Source organism: Gossypium raimondii, chromosome 10 (assembly GCF_025698545.1).
Source record: "Gossypium raimondii isolate GPD5lz chromosome 10, ASM2569854v1, whole genome shotgun sequence".
Lineage (NCBI taxonomy): Eukaryota > Viridiplantae > Streptophyta > Magnoliopsida > Malvales > Malvaceae > Gossypium > Gossypium raimondii.
In genome coordinates this window covers 11,321,602-11,340,228 of record NC_068574.1, presented here as the reverse complement: position 1 = coordinate 11,340,228, position 18,627 = coordinate 11,321,602, and the positions used below count along the sequence as shown (strand labels likewise).

The window sequence follows — 18,627 nt, the reverse complement described above, 5'->3', positions numbered from 1 at the left end:
AAATAAAGGTGAAAATTGGATTGTGAAATTAAAATACCCTATTAACTAGTCGGACTGTGTCGGATATAATTGGCATGCCATAGGATTTGGAAGAATACGGGATTTATCGGCTTTGCCAATTAGGCACTTTATGTGTCATATCTCAGGCACTTTATATGTCGTATCAGGTACCTCATGTGTCATTTCAGGCACTTGTGTCGTATACTAATCAGTTACTATGTACCGTTTTAGGCACAATGTGCCGTACTGGTGTGTTTGGGTTGGAATCCGTGTATCCATCAAAGTCTAGATTGTTAATAGGGTGAATAATTGAAATGAGAAAATCAAATGAATTTGATCGATTGTAGTATTGAATATGAGGAAATTTAAAATTATGGATTGAAATTGAGATTGAAAACAAAAGGCATGAACTTAATGTTCAAGTAGTGATTGAAATTGTTACATGTGATATGTGATTGAAATTGAAGAATAGCTATAAATTTTATTGTTATTGCTAATTGATGAAAATTTAAGAATTAATTGATAATTAAGAAGATGGATGGTTACATGCTTGGTAATTCTATTTCTTTATTGCTATTATAATTTGAATTATGGTAATACCACTGAGTATAAAATACTCAGCGCACGATTGTTTCTGTGCGCAGGTTAAAAAGGAATCAGAGTCTCGGTGCAGCATCTAGGACAATCTCGACTCCAGCATAAAGATTTTGGTGATGTTTTCTTCCTTTAAGTGAAAGTGGCATGTACATAGGGATTATAATGGTTATTTTAGTATGTTATATAATTTTGTTGTAAAGAAAGATATTTGGTGTTTTGATGATTAAATTAGTAAAATGGTAGAAATTGTTTATGGCATTGGTATTGAATTGGAATGGCTTGAGTAGTTGATGAACTAATTAGAAATGTTAATAGGGTTTTCATTAATTAAATTGTTAAGTCAATATGTGAAGTATGATTTAAGTATCTTTGAGTATATAAATGTATTGGTTGAAATACTAGAATTGGTTTGGTTGCGATTTGAAATTTGCAGGGAAGGTTCAATAATTATAAAGAGGTTATATTGAATTTTTTTTTAAAATAAAAAAATAAAAAAAGCCAATTAGTATAAATTTATATGAATTTATGATTCTTTTATATATGTTTGTTATTTATTTAAGAATTATTTGTAAATTGTTTGAAATGTCTGGTAATGCCTCGTAACCCTGTTCCGGCGACAGTTTGGGGTTAGGGGGTGTTACAATTAAGGAATCAAATTTCTTATACCAACACCTCGACGTCTATTTTAGACCGTACAAAAATTTGTTCAACCTGCAAACCAAGTTCTCCTCTTCTTTTTTTTCTTCAAACCCTATAGGCTAAAGCATGTAAATTTCTTTTTTTAAATCTCTATAAAGAAAAGCAGTTTTAACATCTAACTATTCTGGATACAAGTTAAATGTAGAATGCATTGCCAATGCTACTCGAATTGTTGTCAATCTTACCACAGAAGAACATATTTCATTGAAATCAGTCCATTCTTTCTAAGCATATCCTTTTATCACCAGTTTTGCATGATACCTCTCCACTTGATTGTCACCATTTCGTTTGATTTTGAAGACCCACTTATTACCAATTGGCTTCCTTCCTTGTGGTGGAGATACAAGTTCTCAAGTATTATATCTATGAAGAGCTTCAATTTCTTCCTGCATTGCTGCCATCCATTGAGAAGCATTTGAGTTGTTCATTGCCTCCTAGAAAGTTGATGACTCTACATTCTTTGTTAAAAGATAATATGCAATATTGCCTTCCATAACATAATCTGAGTGCCAATTAGGACGCCTTTTTACATGATTTGAATGGCGAATTGTTGGAGCTTTAGAATTCTTCGGTTCTAATTCCTTGTGCTCAAGTTCTGCTTCAAAAGAATCATTTTCTTTAAACTCCTTTTCCACTTGTATCATTGCAGCCTCTGACTTTTCTTTTAAAGTGTTATCTTCTTCTTTTCTTTGTAGTTTATCTTCTACAAAGATAACATCCTTGCTTATTATAATTTTGCAGGCAGTGAGATCCTACAAGTGATACCCCTTTACTCCATCAGCATACTCCAAAAATTTACATTTTTTGGATTTTAGATCCATCTTTGTAATTTCTTGGGCATTGTATATCATGTATACAATACTTCCAAATATATGGAGGTTTGAATAATCAACTGGTTTACTAGTCCACATCTCCATCAGTGTTTTCAACTCAATTATAGTTAATGAAGCCCGATTCACCAAATAACAGACAGTATTGACTGCTTCTACCCAAAAAGTTTTCTCTAGGCTCGTAACTCCCAACATTGCCCTTGTTCTTTCTAACAAAATTATGTTCTAACAATTTTTTGTTCATCTGCTCTTCCACTCCATTTTGTTGAGGAGTGTATGCTACTGTGAACTGTCATTTGATGCCTTATTTCCTACAAAAGTCATCACTTGTATATTCTCCTCCATTATCTGTTCTGAAACACTTGATCTTATTTCCAGAATCAAGTTTCACTCGCGCTTTGAAAGTTTTGAAGGTCGAAAACACATTTGACTTCCTCTTGATAAGGTGAGCCCCAACATCTCCTAGAATGGTCATCAATGAATGAGACAAAATACTTTGCTCCACCTAGAGATGAAACTGGTTCTTGCCATACATCAGAATAAACCAGTTCTAGAACAGTCTTGCTTTAGAATTTGATGTGTTGAAACTTAAACGATGCTACTTACTTGAAATACAATGTTCACACAAAAGAAGTGATACATTTGTTAGACCTAGAAGTAGCTTTTGTTCCACAGGGATTTTCATTCCTTGTTCTGACATGTGTCCAAGTTTCTGACGTCATAGCATTATAGAATTTGAACTACACGAGGCAACAAATGCTTCTACTTTTTACGAAGTCTCTCCCTTCAACATATATAAATTTCTAACTATCTTTTCTCCTTTCATTACCACAAGCGCTCCATAGAACACTTTCATGACTCCTTTCACACTTTCAATTTTACTAGCACTATTATCCAACAATCCACAGGATAATATATTTTTCTTTAGGCTTTCCACATGTCGCACTGCTCGAACAGATTGAATTGTTTCGTCATACATATTCAATTAGATGGTCTCAATGCCAATGATCTCCAAGACATGATTATTGCAACTATACATAGATCCTCTTAAGAAAGGTTCATAATGATGGAACCATTCTCTTCTAGAGATCATGAGATATGTGGCTCCCAAGTCAATAAGTCATACATCTGCAAATCTTTTTCTACCTTTCATAGTCGTTGATGCTTCACAACTAAAAGCATTTCCATCATCTAAATTGTTTGCAATATTTCCTTGAGGAATGGAATTTTTAAGTTAAATCTAACAATCCCTCTTCAAGTGACCCTTCTTGCCACAATTATAGCACTTTAAATTTTTCTTACTTCTCGACTTTGATCTACCATGATTGTGACTCCCACTTTGGCCACGTTTTATTGATCCTCCTCTCATCATCGTTAAAGCCTAGAATAGATAATCTGCAAATCTTGTTGAGGATTTGCATGTCTGTCTTCCTTGTTCTTGAACTGATTTTCTTCTTCTAGAATAGCAACTGCAACATCATCGAAGACTAGATAATCTATAAGGATGTTGTATGTCAAGTTGATTGTTGAGTATGACTCCTATTTCAATCAAATTTGAGAAATAATCTCCCAGTTAAACTCTGTTTGTTTGTTTCAATCAAACTCTAATTAGTTTAGATTATTTTATTATTTGACCTATGAATTTAGCCTATAAATAAACTCTTTTACAACCTTAGAAAATACACCCATTAGAGATTAGAACTCATAACACTTTTGGAGAATTTTGTGTTTACATTTTGAGGGTTCTTTGTTTATCGAGTTTCGAGGTTTAGTTTTTATATCCATCTTTATACTCTTTGTTCTTTTGCCATTATAGTAAAATTATCTTTTCCCGTGATTTTTTATCCTCCTTGGAGGGGTTTTTCCCCATTAAATTTGTGTGTTCAATTTCTCACTTTCTTCCGCTATTTTTACTTGTTCGTTGCTTAATCAAGTTAATACCCAACATTGATGATGAGTTGGTCTAACGAATCAGGTAGACTTTAAAGTAGAAGTTCAGCACATTCTTGTGACTCTATTTTATACCAATTAACTAGTAAATCAACACAATGAATAATAACTAACAAGTTGTTAGGGGCAAAGATAAGGCACATTATATTTTTAGTGAGAGTTTAAGTTCGAATCTTATAAATAACATTGTTGAAAGGGGCAACCATAATCCTCGAAATTAATCAAACCATAAAACAAACATTGAATGGTACCTTTGTTCTAAAAAAGATTTTATAATAATACAAATGGCATTCTCAATAATAATAATAATAATCCAAATGTTTAAATATGTTCCAAGCCCTTGTATTCTTCATATATTTGGAATTTGGTTCATCATTTTTTTGGATTTAAAATGCATGTCCAATTGTAAACACTGTTAAAATTCTTTTGTAAAATTTAGGTTCATTATAACATTATTTTTTTATTATATAGATATCAAGTGAGTCTTTTTATTTTTAATTTCAATACATCACGTAAGTGAATTTAATAGAAAAGTCAGTAATGGCTTTAACAATTGGATTTGAATTTTAAAATTTGAGAAATTTTAAATTCTTAAAAATAAAAGTAGAGCAACTAAATTTTAAATCTATGAATAAAATAGGGACTTGGAGCAAATTTAACCTAATCTAGATTTAGATAGATAATAATGGATAGATTAAGACATTTTGATTTTAACTTCTTCATGAGCCGAGCTTAGGTTTGTATTTTTAACTTCGGCCCGACTTTGCCCATTTTATTAGTTATAAATATTAATTTTATATTAATATTTTTATAATTAAATTTAAATAAAATAATTTTTATTTTATTTTAAAGAGTACATTGAATCATTTAGACAAATCAAACTCGAATTCATGTTTATTTTTTTTCTTTTCTAAAATTATACCTCAATTTAGTTAAACTCAATTTATAAACACTTTTTGTTTTGACATCATTTTAATTTGTAACTTAAAATTAAAATTTTATAAATAAAAAATCCTCAGAAATTGAGAGCATAATTTTATGAAAAGGTAACGTGTTTTTGGTTTGAAGACGTAAACACATTTTAAAAATTTTAGATACTTGGTTATACATAGTAGAGTGTGGGTTATGTGGACAGAAGAAAAGCTGTTTCGGAATAGTAGGATATCTTGGTATGATTCTTCTTTGGATTAATTCAACTAAATCTCTAAATTTTTCTTTAAATTAATAAATTTTAATTAATCATCCACCTATAAATATTATATCAATCATATTATTTTGTTAGCTTGGCCATTAATTAGATATTGAATGCTAATTGGTTCTAGGATGAAGTATATTTAAAACTTACGCATCAAATTGTGAATAAGTGTGTACTTATCACGAACATGTTAGATATATGTATATATATATATATATAAACAATATTAAACTCCTTGTTAAAAAGTGCACTTAATTGAATTCTTTGAGTAATGGTTTATATTCCATTAAATTCATTTTTCCATCAAAGAGCTTAATTGATTTTTTTAATTTAATTGATCATTTAATTCTAGTTTTTTAAAAATTATAAAATTATAAAAATTACAAAAAATATTGACACTTGATTAAATATTATAAATTATTAAAAATACAGAAAACTACAATTAAATTAGAGAAATTTAATAAAAGTACAAAAACTAGTAAATTTCATTAAAAGTTTATAAAATAAAAAAATTCCTTAAAAATTTATTAAAAGTATTAAAAACGTATAAAAAAATTTTGTTATTCTATTGATTGGCGTCTTTGGTTTTGATAATAAGAAAATTAGGAGATTGAAGTGTGAAGATGGTTGGACTTGTGTGAGTGTGGAGTGAGTAGTTTGAGCAACGATGAGTTTCGTGCTTAATGACATAAGGTGAGTGATGGGTAGAGGTGTTCATCGGCCGATTCAATTTACTCTGCAAAAAAAAACAAAAAACAAAAAAAACATGTAATAATTTTATATTATTATAATGTACTTTTATAATTAAATTTAAATGAAAAAAATATTTTTTAATATAGTAGAAGGAATTATTTCGGCAAGCCAAGCCTAGTTAGGCTCGGTCTGAAATTTTTTCTAAACCAGGCCTAAGCTCAGCCCAATCCATGAACATCTCTAGTGATGGGTAATGTTTTAGTTGAAGAAGGATGATGTGAGGAAAGTTGATAAGGATGGATTAATGTATATGACAGAAAACAAAATGTCTAGTAATTTTTAATTTTTATAATATTTCTTTAATTTATTATAATATTTTAATAATTTTAATAATTTTTTATATTTTCTTAAAAAACTTATAACTTTTAATATTTTGTATAATTTTATAATAAATTTTTATGATTTATATTTTTTAAAATTTGAAATTTTAGAATTCGTAAATTTTGTACTTAAATAATCAATTAAACCCTCGTAAAAATAAAAATAATTAAATCCTTGTAAAATAAAAAAATCAATAAGTCTTCCATGTTGTCACTAGTCCACGTCAACTTGCCATGTTAGTTACCACATCATCATTTTCCATGTCAACAACCATGTTAGTTGCCACATTAGCACTTAACGACCTGTCAGGGCTTCAACGGGGAAAATGAATTTAATAGGCTTAATCGAGTACAAATCATTATTCAAATGGATCAATTGAATGCATTTTTTGATAAGGGATTTAATAGATTTTTTAAAATTATTTTAAGAGGGTTTATTTGATATTTTAGCCAAAAATAATTCTTTTTGGTTTTGTTAAAATATAAAATTTAATACATATTAGAGTTTTGTTGTGTATATTTTACTTTTGATGTTAACAAATATTTTAATTATTTTAAATTTTTGCATCTCATATTTCACATGTTTTGTTATAATTTTAAAATTAAAGTCTCACACATTAATAAAAAATATAATATTAGTTTCATAAAAAGAGAGTATGATTTGATTATGCAAGGGTATATTCTAGTATAACACCACTCATTAATCATTAATATATCAATTTAGAGTTTATATTTGAGCATCTATACAATCTACCCTTAACCTCATTCTTTGAATTTTCTTAAAACTAGGTACTGCAATAATACAGATTATAATTAAAATCAATTTAATATAATTTGTTATTAACGTAGAACTCATGTATAATAAAATATAAGTTCATAATAAATTAAAGAAATTATTTATATATCAATAACTAAATAAATTGACGAAGCACTCATAACTAAATAAATCCAACTCATTCTATTATTAAAACTAAATTAATGAATTTATTCGATTTGGTTCAATAATTTTTAGTTTTTATATTTTTCACCTTTTAAGATTATAAAATAAAATAAAGAACAACCGAATTATAAATCATAAATTTTATTGTTATGTAATTGTTGATTGAATTATTTATTGTTTTATTATACTAAATAAAATGGTTAATATGTAAATTTGTCACTGTACTTTATTTTTATTAATATTTATCATTATGCTTTTAAGCTAAAGATAAATTTGTGATTATATTTTAATTTTATCTTGAATTTTACTACTTTTAGTTTTCGTTTTATCTTGAATTTCGTTTGATAAAAATAAATATTAAAATAATAAATTAAAATAGTATCAACAATTGATAAAAACTTTTACTAATAAAATAAACTTAATATTTTTTATTTTTCAAATCTTTCTTTTATTAAACAAAAATTCTTTTAATATTTTATAAATTAATTTATTGTTAATTACTAAAGTAAAGTATTCTTGTCAAATTTTATTTTCAAATCATGAAAATTAATATTAATTGGTAAATTTTAATTAAAAATCAAGAATTCAAAGTGAAATTTAATTAGATCATATTCTAAAATATTAATTGAAATAAAATATAGTTTAAAATAAGAAGGCAACAAATTTGGGAAAAGGGATAAGATAAAATTATTATATTTTAAATAATTGATAAGTGAAATTAATTAATTAGGTTGATGTAATCTTATTTTAATTTTTGGATTCTGCGTTAAGGTAGTTAAGTGATCAAATTAATTTTTTTGAGTTTAATTAAGTCCTTATTAATTTTTTTTTTCAATTCAATAATATCATACTTGGAATCTAATTTTTTTGAATTAATTGGATAATAAAATGTGTTGGGGTTTCTCTCATTGGCTACTCTTGGTCAAATCAAGACTGCGTGTCGGCATCCTTCAATCAACCATCGGATTAGCTCAATAATCAATCATCCAATCATGATCATCACAGACATCACAGACCTGTGAGACAATCCGAGTAGAGTTAGAGAGCATCACTGTCTTAACATGTCATTGGCTTAAAGCCGACCAAGAACAACCTGATACTTTATTTTAATTTTTTTTAAATCTAAAAATAAAAAAGAAGAAACTTTCCTTTTTTTTCGTCTCTAACCATTTCTTATTCGCAAAGACTTTCATTGTCCAAAGGAAACGAAATCAACAGCTTCTTTATTGGCAACTTTTGCTTTCCTGATGTAAAGATTTTCTTATTTTCCATCTCTGGTTTTTGGTTTTCTTAGTTCCCTACAAGTTCTAATTGTCACTCATTTCTCTTGCTTGTTTGTTGGAGGAATTTTCTGTTTTCATTTCTGGGAATCTCTTACTCTTTCTTTTTTTTTAACCACTGTTTTCATCCATGGTGGTAAACATGGTTTTTTGAGTGTTGGGGTTGTCATCAAGAGCAAAAAAAAGTGGCTTCTTTTTCTTTTTTGGTGATCAAGAAGATCATGCAATCCATTTGGTCATCTTTAAAGCTTCTTCTGAACTATTGTTTCCTTTTCACCTTGCTTATCTATGGAAGAGCTGCAAGACAACTACTTTTGATGCCTTGAATTCTACGCACTTTCTGCTAGTGAAAGTCTCTGTTTTCTTCTTCTTCTTCTTCCCCTTTTTTTTTCCTGGTGGCTAAATGATATATTCTCTAAAGTGCTTACTTATCTGAGTCGCCAAGTATTTGGTTGTGGTTATTTTGCTTTACAAAAACCTAGCCTTTGGCACCGGTGGTTCAAGTTCTCTATATTTGGTGTTGGTCTATAGCTTCACAAATACACATACAGGAAAAACAAGCAACATCTCTTTATCATTGCTCTGGCTTCCACTTGCACTAAGGTGAGTTTTCTCTTCCCCTTCCCTCCTAACCTGGTTTCCCACTTCCCGTATCATGATCAAGTTCAAATTTAATATAAAAAAGAACAAAAAAAATCCTACATCTTTATGAAAGAAAATTCAAAAGCATACTTAAAATAAGTCTAATTATGCATAATCTTTTTCTTTTTGGTGGTGGGTGGGGTACATAGAAAAGTCTGGTCGATATGTTTTGCATATCTTTCGTCTTGGACTGCAAGTTTCACGGTGATGCCACTATAAAAAAAAACCCTTTTCATCCCTTAATTGTTCTTTTTTATCTTAAGTGACCTCTGGTAAATCGTTTCTAACCATTTATATCATTGTGATAAGTTTCTACGTAAACCCGTGCTGTTTTGCTGTTTCTTTATCTTAATTGACCTGCTTGACTTAATTTCTGTTTCTTTAATCAGGTTACCATCTGTTGAATGGGGACTGAAGCAGTGGAGGCTCCATCGTATCCTTGTTCCTTTCAGGTAAAATGGTAAATTTTGTCGATCAGTTTTCATATAAAGGATCATAACATTCACTGCTTTAAGGTGTCTGATATGCTTACTACTGCTGCACCGCTGAATGATTGTAGGTGCATTGCTTGATGTGCACAGAACTTACGAAGTTTGTTGAAAGGATTATGAATATATTTCCAGAAATTGAAGCTGCTCGACCAAGATGCTCCTTGGGAATAAAGGCACTCTGCTCATTGAACAGTGCAATTGAGAGAGCAAAGTTACTTCTTCAGTACTGCAGTGAATCCAGCAAACTTTATCTGGTGCCCCTTTTTTTTTTTTTTTGTAATTAATCACATATTTTTGTGATTATTGCAATGATTGTGTGTTTATGATCCTTTTTTTCCTTTTCATCTATTTTGTCTCACTCATTTGATTTACTTTTCAGGCTATAACCACTGATTCCATGGTTGCAAGATTTCAAAAAATAAAGAATTTGTTGGAACAAGGTTTATGCCAAATTCAGAGTATGGTTCCAGTTACGCTGGTTGCTGAGGTTCGTAAAATCCCATGTGCTTTTCAATAGCTTGTTCTTGATAAAATCATAACTTATTTTCTACAAGCTTATGTTGAAATGTTATTGCAGATATGTCAAATTGTCGATGATCTGCGAGCTGCAAATTTTGTCCCTGATAAATTTGATGAAGAGGCCGGGAAAGTTGTGCGCGAATTACTCCATCGAGGTGCTGCGGCATCTGATTCAATGGAATACGCCGAAATGAAAGCTCTTCAATCTGCAGCATCACGACTTCATATTACGTCTCCGAAAGCTATCTTGATAGAGAAAAGATCTATAAAGAAGTTGCTGGAGAAAGTCAGTGACTGTGACCAACCAAAGAAAAAGATCTTAAAATATCTTTACTACCTGTTAAGGAAGTATGCTAACTTGATTATTGGAGCTCAAACAGACAATGAAAGAGCCTTTGCAGTTAAAAGCCCGAGTACCAGTTTTACACATGCTCGCTCTGCCAATGTCGAACCTCATACAGAGTATAAGCAGTCCAGTGTTCAAGCTGATATGTTAAATAGAGCTATACCTCCTGAGGAATTTAAGTGCCCAATATCTTCAAGGTTGATGTATGATCCTGTTGTCATTGCTTCTGGGCAAACATTTGAAAGGACATGGATCCAGAAGTGGTTTGATGATGGTAACGATACGTGTCCGAAAACTAAGATGAAACTGGACCATCTGTCATTGACCCCAAATGCTGCCATGAAGGATCTGATATCAAAGTGGTGTATGAAGTATAAAATCACCATTCAGGACCCAAGCATGCAACCAGATGTGCTTCAATCATTGGAAACTTCTTCCGCTTCCATAGCTAGTTTTGGCATTTCTATGAATGATCTGTGCTTTCCGGTAGACATCAGCAGTATATCAATTGGATCTTTAGATACGAGTTATACTTCGGACGGATCTCATAACAGGATTGCAGGTGGCTTAAGTTTGATGCCTGAGCAGACCGGTGATGATTGTTTGCAACAACAATCGGTCTGCAGCACAAGAAGTAAGATTGATTTGGAGTGTCTATCTAGCCTTGCCATGCTCGATCGAGAAGCACAATACAAGATGGTTGAAGACAAGAAAAACCTTTTGAAATGTGATGATCTAGATTGTGTTTCTTTGTCATCCAAGAATTTCATTGAGCCTCTGCTTAAGTTTTTGAGCAGTGCTCATGATTCACATGATATAAGAGCACAGAAAGCTGGATTTCAGTTGTTATCAACCTTTCTGAGCAAAAGCAGGTAATTGTCGTTCCATGTGCAGCTGGATTTCATTATATTTTACTTGACCTTATTTATGATCATGGATATTTTGAAATAGAGGACTTAATGCTAACCTTTTTGTTTGTTTTTTGAGCTTCTTGCAGGGATGGCATACGATACTTGGACCAAAACGCATATAGTATGCTATCGTTGTTTATAGACTCGGAAGTAACTAGAGAGGTTCTTGACATTATGGAAGTATTGTCTGAACATAGCAGCTGTAAATCTAAGATTTCAGCATCTGGTGCTCTTGTTTCCATGTTAAACATTCTCGATTCGAACATCAAAGATTTCCAGGATCAAATCATCAAAATTTTGAGCAATCTGTCCTCTTCAAGCACTGATATTTGTTCCGATTTGGTGTCTCCAGAATGCATCCCGAAACTTATTCCGTATTTACAAGACACCTCTCTTGCAAAACACTGCATAGTGGTGCTGAGAAACTTGTGTAATAATCAAGAGGGTAGGACTTGGATCACTCAAACACCTGGCTGCATTGCTTCGATTGCTATGTTACTCGAGACTGGTGGTTTTGAGGATCAAGAGAATGCACTGGCTATTCTCCTTACATTGTGCTCACAAAGTATAGAATACTGTCACTTAGTTATGGATGAGTGTTGCATATTTCCTGTCCTTTTTGATGTATCCGTTAAGGGGAATGAGAAAGGAAAGGCAAGTGCACTAGAATTGCTACGGCTCCTTAGGGATACCAAACATGATGCTGATGATGATGATGCTGATAAACAAGAATGCTCAAACTCCAACGATGTCGAATCCGAAGATGCTAACAACTATTCCAAAGACAAGGTGTCTCATAAGATATTGTTTGGGGTGAAATTACCAAAGTTCTCAAGATCCACGGCACCAAAAAAGAAGAAATGAAACTTGGAATTATCTGCTTTCTCTATCAATTGTGCTTATCAAATGGGATTTGGCAAAGATATCTTCATACTGTAAGTAAATGTAGTTAGTAAATGATTTTGTCCGGTCCCAACACTTACTTTCATGATCTATTTTTCTTAGAATGATGTATCTGCAGCCATTTTCTGTATTCTATGTTGCTTCTGACTCTTTTCTTTTTTGTTGGAGTTTTAAGTAAAGGAAAGAAGAAAATAAAAATATTTCATATGCAAATCTTTCATCCAATTCAACCGCTAAAATTTAGAATTAAGCAGCTAACATTACACGTGATTTCATGATCAACAAAGAACCTAATTCAAAACAACAATACAAGACCCCTAACAATCCCAAAAGTCCAATAAAACCAACATATGGTCTTAAATCATGCCCTAAGCCATCAAACCAGCATGATCCCAAAGCAGGACATATCCGCAGCCACGATGAATCGGTGCAAACACAGCCAAACAACCAACCTTTCTGAGTCCAGTAAGGAATTTCCACCACCCCCTCCAACTCAGAGAAAACAATCCTCCTACATTTCCATGTGAAGTCGATTTCAACCAATTTCTTAATAATATCCTCTTTATTTCTGATCACCCTCAAACCCAATTTTTTTCGAGCTCCCAAGCCTCATAAGCTTCTTTCCACAAAATCTTCTTCCGATTTCCCCCAAAAAACATGAGAAAAACTAGCAAAGTTGCTTTGACTTTTCTTTCTACAGTAGCTAAGGCAATTTTCCAAGATTATGTTCGAGCTCGAGAAATAAAGTTTATAGCTTTCCACCCTAATCTTCAAGAGTCTTGTAATGCCATATAAAACAACACAAATCTAGTTTATGTCCCGTAAGAATGCAGAAAAAAAATTTTCAGCCCCCATAGAGTAGGCTATGTAACCTTTCCTTTTACCCTATCTTGCATAAACTTCTATCACTTTCACCTCACTCTCGGAGCTCAATGCTTCCTTACGAAATAATTATAAAGCTACATACGTTCAAGTTCTCACACATGATATTCATGTGTGATATGTAATGGGACATAGGTATAAAGTTGATTTCTCTTTCAAGTTCTCATATATGATATTCATGTGTGATATATTGTCGGACATAGGTGGAAGTTCCAATCGTCAAAAGATTTTTTGAATACAACTTACCGAACATAAGGATGCACCATATGGCATTTGGGATCAGCAACTAAACTTTAATAGGCAATTTGCTGTTAATTCATTTTTGATTCTAATTAAGGTGACCAAACAACATACTAGTCAGATTGCATGACGCACTGAAAAGCTAGAAATCAGCCGAGCAAAGTCCTTACAAGAAACGCTTCCATCCGAATACAAACACTAGTAATTGGAATACAGGAAGCATTCAATCTGAGAAAGATGTGCATCTCCCATCTACAACCTGCTACCATTTACATGCCAGCCGGTTTGCCAGTTAGGCATAAAGCTGCTCTGGTAGGTTGAGACTTACAATGGCTTGTAAAATGAAAACAAGGAACGATGGCACTAATCCATGGCACATCAATGAATCTCCTTCCGGTGGCATCATTCACAAGCCGGTTTGGTGTCAAAGCTGCTTAGACAGATCGCAAAGGCTTGGAACGCAGAAAGAGGGTATTGATAATCCATGGTGAAGATGTCCTTACCAATTTTCCCAAACTGTAAGATTACCTTCTCCTGATCTTCAGGTGATACATTATGTTCTGGCTCAACAGCTGCTACAAGCTGGAAATTCTTAACAGAGGCCACCGTCACACGACCCTTGAAGTTAAGGCACCAGCACTGTAACTGCTCATGCCATCTAGGAGCCTTGTTTTTAAGGGTTAATGGCTCTCCTGAGCCTGGCGAAAATAAAGGTGTGACTGCTGGGCTCGTGGAGCTGGTGTCCATCAGTGGTTGCTTTCCTTTTGAACTAGGTAAAGGAGAAAGTTGCTCATCAAAGGATTGCGGTAATGCCAACGGCGTTGGGGCAGTGCCTCCTTCCTGAATAGCAGAGACAGGAATTGAATGCAAAACGCAATGCATTCTCCTTGGTCCTCGTGTTCGCAGAACATTGAGCTCATAGGTAATGGTACCTATGCTGTAGTTGCATACAGGTAATCTCGGAGATACCTGCTTAGAGTGGAATCTTCGGTGGGTGGTCAATGGGATCATGGAGTCACATGGAGGTTGACTATCATATACGGTGAACTTGGTACCCAAAAAGTTAGACCTGAAAAAGAACCCAGCATGTCATCATTGACATGAAGCAACTGTAATCAGGGAAACATAAAATATCGAATCACAAGACTTGCCTTAGTTTACCAACATACGTATAGCTGGCCCTAGCAAAATCATCGGCAGCCAAAGATATAACAAAGTCAGTGCATGTTGCCCTTCTGACCTTTCTTGCTGCCAATAGCAATTTATCACCCTCTCCCTCAGCTGTATATCAAAGAAGCAACACAAGTCATTACATCTCAAAACATAAGGAAACTTCATATTCAACGTATTTGGAGGCTCCTTGAGAAGCCATATTATATCCCCATACTCATATTCGAATGTGTCAGATATGAATAATTCAAGAAAAATGAAGAGTAGAAGCAACACAACACAAAACCTTCAAAAATCAACAATAAGTTCAAAACAACACGATGACTGGGACAATTATTTTTCAGATAATAATGAGAAGTATAAATTTATCACGAATTATAGAAAATAAAGACGTATAATGGAGACAACTTACAAGGTACCAGACCATAGAACAAAAGATATGTAGACGTTGCTCTGTCCCTTCTAATATAGCATTGAATCGGAGACTCGCGAGGACCAGGCTGTTCATGGGCACAAACAAAAGACCTAAACTTTTTAGGATGAGAAACAAGAAAATAGTAATTCCCATTATTTATACGGACACGAGACTTATCGTCAAATGCCAACTTACACAGCAGGAAACGAAAATTTAGATTTAGCTTTATGTGCTGCATTTGAAAGTTTTTATCAAGCAACTATCACCCCAATGATCATTTCATGATAGAAATGCCAGAGCAAGACATATTAAATTACAAAAATTTAGTAAGTTCTTGACATAGATGCATATTGTTGATGGTCTTCTTCGAAGATTGTACAAACAGTAGAGGAAAGTCGATGGGCACTGGAGTGGATACTCCGAAACATGCTCTAATGCTCAAGTCCGCAAATATTAGAAGGAGCACTTCCCCGATATCCGCTGACTTAAATCAGAGCACGCCCGGGAATACCAACTCAGGCAACCCAACTAACTTTCTTCAACCTTATGCAGCTTTGTTTATCCTGTATTCGAAGGGACCAAAACACATATAGGAGTGTTTCTTTTCCCTCCCCTTAATATAAATTACCTACAAATCCTGTAGTTTGGATTGGAATCAAAATGGAAAAATTTTCAATAGGAAAAGTGTATAACCTGCTTCAATGAGATTGGAAAGGTGAGCCTCCCACATTGCTCGGGAGTCTTCACAATCTCCTTTGTAATTTCCCTCCAAGACCTACAAACTGCAGCACAAAAAACAACAGCAGCTCGAGCAGGCCAAGCTGTTTCACTCTCTTCCACTCTGTGGATGATATCTAAGAGCAATTCCGGGGGCAGATTTGCCCACGGGCTTTGCTCGGCAGATTCCTGTGGCTGGTCCGGAACGACATGGGAACTTGTCCGGCTTCGCCAAAGCTTTCTTTCTCCACCTCTCTTTGATATGTTCCCAATCCCATCTTTCATTTCCTTCAACTCTCGCATCATAATCTTCAGTGACATCTTTTATAAGCATACCAAAGCCAATCTCTATATAATCAACTGCGTATATATAACAAGAGAAAACCAAAAAGATAAAATTTCTGAATTATTTTATATCTCAGCTAAACTAAAAGCAAATTCCTATCAAATCAAACTCCATAGATCAAAATTTTGCAACTTTAGTAACAATAACACCCAGAAAACAGAAAGAACTGAAACCCAAAGATCAAAACACCAACAATGACATAAAAGTAGACACAAACGAATCTCCTTTTACCTGAATCACCAAACCGAAAAGATAAAAGCTCGAGAATAAAGAAATGTGGAAACCAGTTCTAAGCCCACCGGTTCAAATCAATCAACCCAAAACAGAACCAGCTCAGATACATCCCCACACGGCCCACAGTATAATCAATACGTCAAACCAATAGGAATATATATATATATATATATATATATATATATAGCAGTGAAAGAAATTGTTATTAATGGTAAAAAAAAAAACGCCAACTTTTCTTCTTTTTTTTTTTTATCAGTGGGAATCATAAGATGGCTAGGTCATTGCAAGCCCCTGCGCCACCCTTCAACCACCGTCAGAGCCGGCGTTCCAACAACCCCTGCGCGACCACCTCAACCACCAGCTTTCTCCCAGATCAGACAGTCAAAGTGCTGTGTCTCTCTCTCTCTTTTCAGTTACTTAAAAGCAGATCCAGATTTTTTTTTTCTTTTAGGGTTTAGAATAATAATATTATTATTTTGGATGAGTTTCTGATTAATTGTTGCAATGGAGGATGATATGTCAGTCTTATCACTCACACTGACCATTTTCTGAGAGTTAAAAGTATGATGTTAAAACACGTGGCAATGAATCAATCATGTGTTGATAATAATTCTTCCAATCCGATCAGTATGTGATGGGACATCTTTTTTTTTAAAAAAGCTTTCAAATCAATGTTTTTTTTCAAATTTATTAAAATAGAAGAAAACCTCTTTTCTCAAAATATCCCTTAGCGTATTTCGACTGTTTTAGATTTGGATATGGTTTTTAAATTATGTAAATTAATTGATAATACACATATAAATTAATTTATGTCGATTAAGTTTTAGTTCGATTAGTATTAACATTATGTCCAATGTAAGAGGATATGAATTTGAATATATTAAAGCGCATTATCTCCGAACTTTTTAATCTTTTAACCGTTAATCAAACTGAATTTATATGTTTTTGTTTGTTTGGTTAAAAAAAAGTATAAAATATATAAAAAAATTATCTTCATTTGACCGAAAACTACATATAATTTGTATTATTAATTATAAAGTTCGGTTAATTCGATCAATTACTCGATTTTGAACCGAATTAACCGACTACTGAACTTTCTAAAAAACATTAACGGACCTTCAATCGAATTAGATCGATTAATCGAATTAGATCAATTTAATCGATTAATTTAATTTTAACCGATATTTAAATACGCCTGATAAACATCACAACTTAAACTTAAATTTTAAACTGAAAAACTTCTTAAAACCCTTTGATTCCACTCAAAAACACCTCTACATCCAATTTAGATAATAATAATAAAAAACCTGGTTGCTTGACCTTGCTTTTACGTCTAAAAGCGATGCTTAGGCCTTAATGCGAAAAGACACAAAATTTTAGTTTTCTTGTTTATATTTTTATAGATCCATAAATTAAATTACTTTGTTAAATAATCTCCTTATACTTTTGTTGTACCCAAATAAGCCCCTAATATTTTGATTTAATTTAGCTTTATTTTTAAACAAAATATTGATTTTTATTTAGGTATAAAATAAAGATTAATTTAAGGGATTACTTAGATAAAATTTAAAAATTAAAAGGTTTATTTGGATTCTAATTAAAGTTCAAAGCTTAGTTAAGTGTAATATAATGATTTATTTATCTGTGTTTGATTGAGGTAATGTTATAAGTCAATTAAACATCAATTTACTGATGTATTTGTTAAAGCATTAAAATTTTCAATATTTAATATTTTAAATGTGTTTGATAATCATTCTAATTTTTATACTTAATATAAAATTTCCAACAAAAATTATAAATATGGAGGTAGCTACTTATTAGAAAATATTATGCTGATTTTATTTTATTAAAAAATTAAAAAATATATTCTTTATTTTAAAATGAGATATTTAAATTACCATATTTATATTTTATCCAAAATAATATCATATATTATATTAATGAGTTTAAAATTAAAAACTAAATAATTTTTACTTTTATCAAACAATATAATTATATTCGATACTTCTATTTACTAGTTTACCAAAAAATTCTAATATAAATTCAGCACTTATAAAATTTAGCAATAAAATCCAATACTTAATTTTTTCAGTTTATCAAACACACCCTTAGTTGGAGAATGACTAAAATCCATTCTTTTTATAAAGTAACAAATATTATTATGAGATTTTTTTTATACATTTTATATAAAATCTATAAGAGTTAATTCAAACTAGAATACCCACACATAATGGAACTTAATCTTAG

General features: G+C 32.0%; 2 protein-coding genes across 3 annotated transcripts; one reads left to right on the top strand and one right to left on the bottom strand.

Annotated features, from left to right (window-relative positions):
* The first annotated feature begins 8,417 nt into the window (after positions 1-8,417).
* On the top strand, positions 8,418-12,589 carry LOC105776636 (U-box domain-containing protein 5). Its single transcript, XM_012599421.2, has 6 exons — positions 8,418-9,167; positions 9,596-9,658; positions 9,766-9,951; positions 10,077-10,184; positions 10,275-11,434; positions 11,560-12,589. Exons 2-6 carry the CDS (start codon positions 9,611-9,613, stop codon positions 12,335-12,337), a joined length of 2,280 nt encoding a protein of 759 aa, XP_012454875.1. The 5' UTR covers positions 8,418-9,167; positions 9,596-9,610; the 3' UTR covers positions 12,338-12,589.
* A 973-nt stretch (positions 12,590-13,562) lies between these two features.
* On the bottom strand, positions 13,563-16,867 carry LOC105776637 (tubby-like F-box protein 5). Of its 2 annotated transcripts, XM_012599423.2 has the most exons (5): positions 16,378-16,867; positions 15,777-16,160; positions 15,081-15,168; positions 14,650-14,779; positions 13,563-14,567 (listed from the first exon to the last, which is right to left on the bottom strand). In XM_012599423.2, the coding sequence occupies exons 2-5, from the start codon at positions 16,119-16,121 to the stop codon at positions 13,901-13,903; spliced, it is 1,230 nt and encodes a 409-aa protein (XP_012454877.1). In that variant the 5' UTR covers positions 16,122-16,160; positions 16,378-16,867; the 3' UTR covers positions 13,563-13,900. The 2 variants fall into 2 exon arrangements, with proteins under 2 accessions (XP_012454877.1, XP_052478873.1); XM_052622913.1 differs by lacking the exon at positions 16,378-16,867 and having other exon boundaries at positions 15,777-16,363.
* Positions 16,868-18,627: the final 1,760 nt, after the last annotated feature.